The sequence below is a fragment of the Zootoca vivipara genome, chromosome 3 (genome assembly GCF_965207765.1).
Source record: "Zootoca vivipara chromosome 3, rZooViv2.hap1.1, whole genome shotgun sequence".
NCBI lineage: Eukaryota > Metazoa > Chordata > Lepidosauria > Squamata > Lacertidae > Zootoca > Zootoca vivipara.
Window position 1 is genome coordinate 10,308,673 of NC_142586.1, and position 10,298 is coordinate 10,318,970.

General features: G+C 52.5%; 1 protein-coding gene across 1 annotated transcript; it reads right to left on the bottom strand.

The window, feature by feature from the left end:
* Nucleotides 1–395: 395 nt before the first annotated feature.
* TLX3 (T cell leukemia homeobox 3) lies at nt 396–10,038 on the bottom strand. Its single transcript, XM_035110148.3, has 3 exons — nt 9,547–10,038; nt 7,615–7,858; nt 396–2,204 (listed from the first exon to the last, which is right to left on the bottom strand). Exons 1-3 carry the CDS (start codon nt 9,974–9,976, stop codon nt 1,994–1,996), a joined length of 885 nt encoding a protein of 294 aa, XP_034966039.1. The 5' UTR covers nt 9,977–10,038; the 3' UTR covers nt 396–1,993.
* Between the last annotated feature and the right edge of the window lie 260 nt (nt 10,039–10,298).

Sequence of the window (10,298 nt, forward strand, 5' to 3'; positions counted from 1 at the left end):
TCGGTTCAGGGCCGATTAAACGACCCCCGTGGGCCGCTTGTGGCCCATGGACTTTAGGTTGCCGACCCCTGTTTTAGCTCTTGCATAAAGCTTAGGGAATTTGATCTCTCTCTCTCTCTCTCTTTCTCTAACTCTCTCTAACACACGCACGCACGCACACCTAGGAGAGGAGACTCCAGCCAGGTGGGAGACCACCTGCTCTGCAGCTAAGGTGGAAAGGACCAGCAGGTGATGATGGGGACAGATGTTTCTCCGGCTGGGGACGCTGAAGGGGAAGAGTCAGCTGCGCAGCGCAGAAGAAAACACTGAGCCCCTAGTAGTCCACTTGAGCCGATCAAAATCCAGGTTTCAGGCTCCCTTAAATCACAGCTCAGACCAGAACCATTTTTAAAGAAAACGTTTATTTACACCTTTCAGCAAGTACAAAGTATTATACACGGTCTGGATCAACCTCCATTCTTCCTTCGTAGTTTTATTATGAAACATAAGGCGCTTTCTCTCCACTTCAGTCGCGGGCAAAGGGCATCGGCTGCGCAATGGGTTTTTTGGGGGGGGGGGAACATGGGGAGGGAGGCAGCTTTCTTTTCTGTTTTGCCCCCCTCCCCCAACCACCACCACCCCGCTCCAACCAGCCTCGCTCCATCTTCGTATCCTGCCAGAAAGGGGAGGCTGGGGCGAAAAATAATCATAATAAAGGCAACCGAAAATCTGCGTGGCGTGAAAGGGGAGCCCTTATTACCGTGGCGAATAAATTACGGGTGGCGTTAGCTTCGCCTGGGAGACAGCTGGGGGCGGGCGGCTTCTCAGCTTAACAGGGTTCCTTAAGATAATGGATTTATTTTCCTTTGCTAAGTGGTTTTCGGGGTGGGAGGGCCGGCCTTCCAAGGTAAGAGCCGGAGGAAGGAGAAAAGCGCGCCCCCTCTTATATTCTCCTCCTCGAGCCAACCTAAAATATTTGTTCCGCTTTCCATAGAAATATCAATGTCCTCTCTCTGCATATTAACAGTGCTCGGCATCTCGAGGCATAAATAAATTAAATTATTCACATTTTCTTTTTTTTACAGACACACACAGAAATGACCCCCTTTCCTCCTTTCCGCCCCCGCACCTTCTCCCGTCTCGGGGGCACCGCTGGGAGACGCCCGATCCCTGCGATGTCTGTCGGGGCTGTTTCGTCTCGACGGCCCCCATTAACCAACCATTAGGAACTGGGAGGCCTGGGCAACGGAAGGCACCCGGCAAGACCTTTCCCAGAAAGACGGTACTCCCCCCCCGCGCACCATCGACACTTGCGGGTGAGTAGGGAAGCGGGGATCTAGCCCTGCCGGGGGGGGCAATGCAGGAGGGGGCGCCCTGGTTTTCCTGGCGCAGTAGCCAAGAGTTTCTCGCTCACTCACACACACACACACCGAGGCAAAGTTCTTGTTTGTTTTGTTGTTCGTTCGTTCGTTCGCTTGCTTGCTTGCTTGCTTGCTTGTTTGCTTGTCAATGGCCCTTGGAAAATTCAGATATACGGTGGGGTTCTTGCCTTTCGCTGGGGGAGGCGAGAGATCTTCTCTCTCGCTTCTGGGCCGCCGAGAGAGGCTTGGGGGAACCTCCAAGGTTGGAAGGAGCGTAGAACTGGCAAGAACCATCCAAGTAGTTCTTGCTTGGTGGCGGCGGCGGTGGGCAGGGTGGAGGGGTAGGAATATGGCTGGAGAGAGCATTCCTCATACAATAATCCATGCAGTCCCCTCCAGGGATACAGAGGGCCTCCGCGAGGGTCCATCGCCAGCGGCGGCAGCAACAGTGGTGTCAGAAGTGGGATTACCTCTCCCCGCGGCCAGCGCGCACGCGTACTCTGACCGCTTCCCGTCCTCGGTCCTTTTTGCGGTTGTGTTTTTTGGTCGGAGCACCTTCTTTGCTGAGTTTCGGCCTTCGGTTCATGCAGGGAGAGGTGGAGGAGGGTGTCTGCCTTTCCGAGGCCCGCCCGCCGGCCCGGGCCATGATCCTTTTACACCAGGGAGGTGACGGGTGGGATCTTGGAGCCTTCCTCTTCCCAGGGTTGGAGGTTCTGCAGCGCGAAGAGCGAGGAGTTGTGCAGGCAGAGCGGGTCGGGCTGGATGGAGTCATTCAGGGACTTCTGGAAGGCGTCGTGTTGCAGCTGCAGCATCAGCCGGCTGGCCTGTTGCCTCTCGGCTTCCCTCTCCTCCGCCGTCTGTCTCCTAAAGAGGAAAAAAGGCACAGCTCAGAATATTCCCTCGCTAGGCAGCCGCCGACGCCCAAGCAAAGCCCACGCTCGCCTTCCGTGGTCGTCGAGGGGAAACCGAAGGTTTCCTGCGCCACCGGCCGGCCGCTTCCTTCCAGCCCAAACGAAACACTTCTCTCTCTCTTTCTCTCTCTCTCTCTCTCTCTCTCTCTCTCTCTCTCTCTCTCTCTCTCTCTCTCTCTCTCTCTCTCTCTCTCTCTCTCTCTCTCTCTCTCTCTCTCTCTCTCTCTCTCTCTCTCTCTCTCTCTCTCTCTCTCTCTCTCTCTCTCTCTCTCTCTCTCTCTCTCTCTCTCTCTCTCTTTGGACAGCGCAAATTCCATCCGGGCTCACTCAGAAGGCCTCCCCCACCGAGTTCACAGGGGATTGAGCGTCACATAAAGACGGGCAGAGAGGATTTGCAGCCTAGAGAGAGGGCCCCGGGTTTACTCAGAAGGGGTTACGTTTGCTCAACTCCCCCGGTCGAGCAGCAGCGCGACTCAGGCCTCCTCGGAAGAAAAGAAGGGGTTCGGTGGAGCTTTACTCCCAAGCGGGTGCACAGTGGCGGGCCTTTGGCTCGCCGGAACAGTTTCCACGGGCTCCGAATTAACACGGTCCTTTTATTCGTTTAAATAATAATTCTGCCTTCTGGGAGAGGGGGGTGCGACTTTCAGGGAGCGCAGCTTGCTCAGAGGGGCTCAGATGGCGGCCGGCCATCCCACCACGTCGAGGACTTTCCGTTCCCCCATCCTGGGCGCCCCAAGCGACAGGCGCGTCAAGGAATCGCCCCCGGCTAGTTTAACCGGATCGTGGCACAGACACCACCTCCTCCCTTTTCCGCCCCTCCAAAGAAGCAGAAAAGTGCCTCTTCTTCCGCGATTTATTCCAACTGCTACTGCTTCGCACCTGCCGCCCACAAATCAAGGCCGGGCGCGCACCAGAAACTTGGCGCGAGAAAACCAGGAGGGACGTTCAGTAAACACGAGAGCCGCACATGTCAACGTTTCCCAAACTGGACGACACCCCCCCCCAAATCCCTTCTCTACGCTCTCCAAAGCAGAGCAATACCACCCCTAAAAGAGGCGACTCCCCCATCCCATTCCTCCCTCCCGCAAAGTAAGCCAGCAAACGTAGACCTGCGCGCAAACCTGGGCATTCCCATAATTTAAGTGGGGCAGGAAAGGCCCGCTTTGTACTAGAGTTTATCAGAGGAATTCGAGGGTAAATGGGCGGGGGGAGGGCTGCAGGAGAGAAACTGAGGCACGGAGGTCAGGCCTGGGCGAGACATGAACCCGTTAATCCGAAGGACTTGGTTTCTAGGCCGACTCAGCGCCCGATCCGCAGCCCGTGGATTTGAGATTCCTTGAGCCCAACTAGCGCAGGCGTTAGCCTTGCTTTCCCGCACCCGTAACTTTCAGTCTCCGAGCCCCAACTGGTTTATGGATCGTCGCTTGTCCCTTCCAACAAGAAAGCGCGACGAAAAGGAAAGCGCGATATGATGCGCCCGGGACTTGAGATCGAGACGTGGCGCGTCTACACAGGCGCGGGGACATGCTTCGCTCTCCAAAAGCGATCTCTCCTGAATTTGGGCCAAATTTGGAGGCGCTCCCAGAGGTCACTAGCCCGGGAAGCCAAGTGGAAATAGCCTGCCTGCCCAATATTAACCAAACCAGGCGCAAATTATCCTTGAAATGTCCGCGGATGGGACATCTCGGTGCTAAACGCCTTTCTTCGTTGACCAAAGTCCTGGCGCTTTTCAGCGCCGCCGGGAAGCTTCCTTGGAACTCACCGCCGTTTGGAAAAGTAGGAACGGGTCGACTGGGTGAGGACCGGAATCCCTGAACTACTTTGACTCCTGTGGCCGCTCAAAAAACGGAGTCGAAGGGGCACCGGGATGGGGGGAAAAACCCTTCCTCCCGCATCTGCGCAGCTAGGCCAGTTTCCCCGGAAATCCGAGCCGCGGATTTCTACGCGGGGCGACTTCCTCGCGAGAAAGCTTCCTTCTTGCCCCGCAATCGCCACCGGAATTCAACAAGGGTTTTCGCCTTCCAACGCATTTCCCCAGGAATCCCTCCGGATCCTGGTATTTTTTAAACTGCGGGGCACCGATCCAGCGGCCGAGGCCTCTTCTTTGAGCCGCAGATCGCGGCCTTCGCCGCGGCTGGTCAGTTCTTGAAACGCCGGTTGCATTTCCATAGGAGGGGATCGGAATCGTCGTCATCGATTTCGGGGGCGGGGAACAAAAATAAACCCTGAGTTTTCGAAAAGAGGCGCATGATTTCTGACCTAGCCGCGGGGGACCGGGAAGAGCCGTAAATGACCGGCTGAATCCGTCAGGAGCCCCTCAAGTCATCTGGGGCGAGACGGGGGGAAATGGAACAGTGCTTTGATTTTTCAAATGTGGAAAACAGCCCTTTGCAATAACGGGAGGTGTGTAAGGAGGGTTTTCTCTCCCCTTTCCAAACAATTTCCAGCTACAAAACTTCCCTCACTTCTCCCCCTCCCCACGCCCAAATTTATAACCAAAAAATAAAATAAAATTTAAACTTACTTCGCATTTTTCAGACCGAAAGGCTTTCTTTTCGAAAGCTGAATTAAAAGGCTTTTGTTTTGGCGGGTGGATATTCGTTTTTAGAGAGACTGGAGGGGAAAGGGAGGAGCTTTTGTATTTATCAGCCCATCTATTGCAGCCCATTTTCCTACGAACTTTGCTCGCTCGTTTTGGTGGCCAAGCGACGCGAAATGGTCTCCGGACCTGCCGTTTGCGCTGCTACAAATTAATAGGCGTCATGCGGACTCTGAATCAGCACGGCATAAAATGTCCAGAAACATTTCAATGATTATTGTAGGCGGTCGAGGTTTTTTATTTTATTTTATTCTAGGTTTGTTTTTAGGCGCAGGGTGATGAATGCGGGTAGGAAATCAGCGCCGAATCCCTGCTCTCGCCCAACCTCCGATTGTTAAGGGTCGCAATTTAAACGAAGGAGCCTGGAAGCTATGAAGCGCCGAGATGCCAAGAGTGGATCCCCACGGTTTTCCCCCCACACACCCTACAAATAAGACAGCGGCCCAAACCTGGGGAAAGGCGGGCTTAGGAAGAAATAGAAACCTTGTGCGTTGGACCCTGTCCAACAGATTTCCAGAGGGAACGGAATCGGTTGTTCCCTCTTGTAATGTTTCCAGTTTGTGACCCGGGATTTAGATATCTTAATCCAAATAATGATAACATTTCATGTTATTTCCTTTTTTCCTTTTTGGATTGATCTGTTTTTATTGTAGTCTATGCTGAAAGGTTTCAATAAAAAATAATTTTAAAAAGAATAGCTAATAATAATAATAATAGTTTTTATAGCATTAATATGAGCGTAGCATTCACGTTATCGTGCCCTTAACAAATACAATAATTATATCGGCATTTTTGTCCGAGGGCCCAGGCGCTCGTTGCAAACGCAAAGCGAGTCCATTTCCGTTAATCGGATGTCCTACAGCGGAGGAGGACGAGGCGTAGTCAGCGTCGCCAATACAAAGAAAGCGTTCCAAGTAACAGCGGCCTTGAAGCGGTTTGCAGCCTCAAACGAGAGTGGAAACGCTTCTGAGCCGACGGGCGTCGAGCAAACCTCCCAGGAGAGCAGATCCGACCTCCAAAGGCTGGAGCCTTCTGCGCCCTGCTTGCTCGGAAAAGCAAGAACTTCCACGGAAGTCAGCAGAGTTTACTTCCGAGTAGGGTGTTGCCATTCAAACACACACACACACACACACACACACACACACACACACACACACACACAAATATATGTGTATATATACAGTATGTGTGTCCTATAGCTCTCAAGAACGCTTGAAGAGCAAATCAAGGCGCCAAAACTTTGGGGAAATAAAAGGGTGGGTACAGTATATTATTTACTGCGCTCCGAGCTCAGCCTTGCGCGTTGGTGTAAAGAGTAAATGGACGGTCGGAGTGGAGGATTTGGAATGCAGTCCTGCGCTCCGTTTGCGCCACTGGGACAGCTGTTTGGGGGTGTTGCGTGGGTGTATTTCATTTTTCTCTAGGAGGGTCACAGAACACAGGTGATTTCAAAGGCATGTTTGAACCCCGGGATTCGTTAGGACAAGAAGAATCAGGGAAGAGGGCGGGTCTGAATTGGGACCATGGAGCATGGGAAGGTAGTTAACCCTTTCCCCCAACTCCATTTTCCCATTGACCCTTACCATGGCAATGGGCCCTGGAAACTGTTTTCTCTGTGCCTCTGCGCGCTTGAAAGCCAAATACTGTAAATCAGAAGCGCCAGCGTTTTACCTGCAACAGCGATCATCCGGGCAGCACAAGCAAGGGGTAAAAGCGACAGCCCTTCTTCCTCCCACGTCTCAGCAGGCGCCCAGCATTTAGAGATACGCTGCCTCTCAACCTGGAAGTTCTGCTTGGTTTCCATAGCAAAAGGCAAGGAATGTGGGGGGGGGGGTGTTAGACTCCAACTCCCATCAGCTCCAGCCAGGTAGCCCATGGTTAGGGATGATGGGAGTCCAGGAACAACTGGAAGATCTCAAGCTCCCCCATTGCTGGCACACAGAGGCCTTTTGTCCAGGAAACAATCTCTAATCCTTTTTTAAATGCCACGTAAGCCCGTGTCCGTCACCACCTCGCCTGACTATTATTATTATTATTATTATTATTATTATTATTATTATTATTGCCTCGCACTGTGGTCGTCTTCCTTAATTTCTACCAAAACAAACAAAAACGCCATAGATACACTGTGGTGCATTTATTGTGAACAGAATGTGCGTAGAGTGAGCAACTGGTTTGTTTTTTTCCCGTCATTACCCAGATCCTGCCTTCCAAACCAGTGGGCCTGAGGTCGCTGGATGGAAGGGGACATCTGGAACGGGCTCCATGTGTGCGTGCTCCGCTTTTCAGGATCACTCGTTTAGGATGCCGGAGGAAGGAGGGCAAACGCCTCCTTTTCAGGGAGAGAGAGTCGGGGAGAGGCGGATGGGCCCAAAATAGCGCGGGATGCCTGTGGAAGGACTTTGGGATTTGGCGTTGAGCTCTGTAGCATGAGAAAGGGTGTTTCATAATCACGGTGTGGGGAGAAAAGATTCTCACCAGCTCCCCGAATAAATTACGGCTCTATTTAATTTCGCTTCTACCACTCTGTCCAGCAAACGAGAAGTCACAGGCCGCTAGAATCAGAGCGCAGCGCTCTTCCTCCTCGGTCGCTGTCCATTTCAGCACCACTCCTTTCACCAATTCCATTTGTGGCGACAGAGAAAGGTGTCAGGGCAGGAAGCAGAGGAGGCCCCGATCCCTAGGCATCCTGCTCCCTCCCCACCCTACCCATTTACTCATTCAGTCCCCCACCCCACAGCCATCCACTGACCCACCGACTCACCGCCACTTGGTCCTGCGGTTCTGGAACCAGGTCTTGACTTGCGCGTCCGTCATCTTGAGCGACTTGGCGAGCGCCGCCCTCTCGGCCGAGGCCAGGTACTTCTGCCGGTGGAAGCGCTTCTCCAGCTCGCAGATCTGCACCCGGGAGAAGGACGTGCGTGGCTTCTTGCGCTTGGGCGGGGTGCGGTTCTGGTAAGGGTGCCCGATCCGCCGCGTCACCGTGAAAGGAGTGAGCGCCGCCGCCGCTAGAACAGAAGACGCGGCAGGGTGAGAGAGACGCGCAAAGGAACGGGGCGCAGAGAGGGAAACAGACGGGAGCCCTGCTACCCCAACCAGGCTAGAGGGCCCCAGGGCAGCACAGGGAGGGAGCGGGCAGAGGGGCGTCATTTCTCTTCCCTCTATATGCCAACTGTGCTTTGATGGCCGATAAACTCCGCTGCGGAAGCATCTTAGCAGGCCTCGAGAGTTGGACACTTAGACGCGGAAAAGAAAGCAGCGCAGGAGGAGAGCGCCTTGAGGCGCCCATTCAAGTGCGCTTAACATGGATTAGTTTAATTCTCTTAGTGCTGCGTGACATTCCTCCCCAGTAACTAGGCGAGTGGCAAAAGTGGGTGGCTTGTCCCGCCCATGACCACCCTCCCCCATCCAGTCCATGTTTATGGCTGACGTGGGGATTCAAGCCCTCCCTAGAGAGACTTTGTGAAAGAGAATCGAAGTTATTCTGGATCCATTAATTTCGAATCACAGAGAAGGCGGGCGCGCAAGTTAAGGTATGTGGTGTAGAGACCAAAAAAAAGCACATCTTACCCACCCACCCACCCAAAACAGGGACGGGCTAAGAACAGCCTTGAAGAAAGAAAGAGAGATGGATGGAGGCGAAGCTGGTAGGAAATAATGGAAATAATAGTTTTCGTTATCAGGAACTGGCCAAACTGAGTACATTCCTGGCTAGGAAATATACTCACCAAGCCAGCAAGTGATGATGATGATGTTAATCATATTTAATATAGTTTACAGGGTTATCACATTCATTTTCTCTGCCTGCTTATCCTAAGATTTGCTGATGGGCACCTCAACTAAAATCCCTCTCTCTCCACAAATAAATGCCTTCACCCTGAAGTGAAATAATACCACATTCATAAGGGGAGGGGGCTTATTTACAAGGGGATTTAACCATGCCCATCTCCCCGTTTCCTCTAATCCGCATTGGATTCGAAGATATTTAAATTACCACCCTAGCTTTCTCATTTAGTTTTTAGCTGCTTGTTCTCCACCTCCCTCTTACATTCTGTAATCAGATTAGGCACGGCGATTTCCTCGCCTTCCCCTCTCTACTTGTACACTGCGATTTAAACAAACCAGCCCCACAAAATCATGTATTAGAATCGGGGCTTTGAATTCTGAGCGCGGGGGGTCGGTTCAGGTTTGTGGCGTGGGGACAGCTTTCCATGCTGTCACTATTTACGGCGATTTTTAAAGAAAAGAAAAAAGAAATCCCTAAGAAACAAACTTAAAAAGGGAATAAGTAGAATGTTTATGTCTCAGTCCTGGTCCTGCCGAGAGGGCCGTCCAAATACTGAAACCCCAGTTTGGTACCACAAACTGATCAAGCGTCTCCCTCACTTATACACACATCAGCAAAATGGGAATATTTATCTCTCCCTCCTCGACGCACAAAACTGAATTGAATTGGTTTTTTTAAAGGAGATTTCTTTCCCCCTGTTGAAGCTGCACGATATTGAGGTTGAGTGTCTGTGTGCGCAATGTATGTATGTATATTCAAATATATCAGTATAATTTTTAGAAGCACTTTGGAAACACGCTGCCAAAAGAACTTGTGGGCCGACGTTCGTCCTCTCTGTCTCCCGGGGTCGTGCCTCTGAGACACCCCCCCCTTCCCTCCTGCTCGCAACCCAACCATCCCTCCGCTTACCTGTGAATCTGTCCTTGACGAACCGCCTGCTGCTCTCCATCCAAGGGAAGTTGAGGCTGCCAAGGCTGGGTACAGCTGGCATGGCTGGTATGGCACTAGAAATGGGAGGTGGCACTGCCCCAGGGATGGGTCTATGAGCTGGCACCCTGATCACGCCAGATGGAGCCAAGCTGAGATTCACACTGTAAGATCCAGAGTCCTCGAAGGGCGCCCCGATGCCAGGGAAGGCGCCTGGGAGAGAAGGGTACGGGGCGCCCGTCCGGCTGCCCACGGGGCTGCCCAGGTAATTCGCGCTGCCGCCGCCGACGTCTGATCCTCGCGGGGCGGGTTGGGAAGGGGTCTCCTGGTCGGAACTGTTTAAAATCTGATCAATCCCGAAGCTGATGGGTTCGTGTTGGTGCGGGGTCTGCGTGTTCGTTGGCTGATCCATCCTTGGTGAATTAGAAATATTGGCTCGAACGAAAGGAGAAGGGGTAAAAAAAAAAACCTAAAAAAAACACACAACAACACCGTAAGAATTCCCCTATAAAAACGCTCCCCTTCCTTTTTTCACAGTAGATCCATGTAAGGTCCTCTTGGTTTGTATGGATGTCACACTGAAACTTTGCCAAGACTGGTCCAGCTCGCCAGGCTCTCTGTCATCTTTTTTTGAACCAAACCTGGAGTTCCTGCTTCTAATTTCTCTCCCGCAGCTGCCATTGGCCACCCCAAACAAGCCTCTCTCCTCCCATTGGCTCCCGGGTTTCAATAAA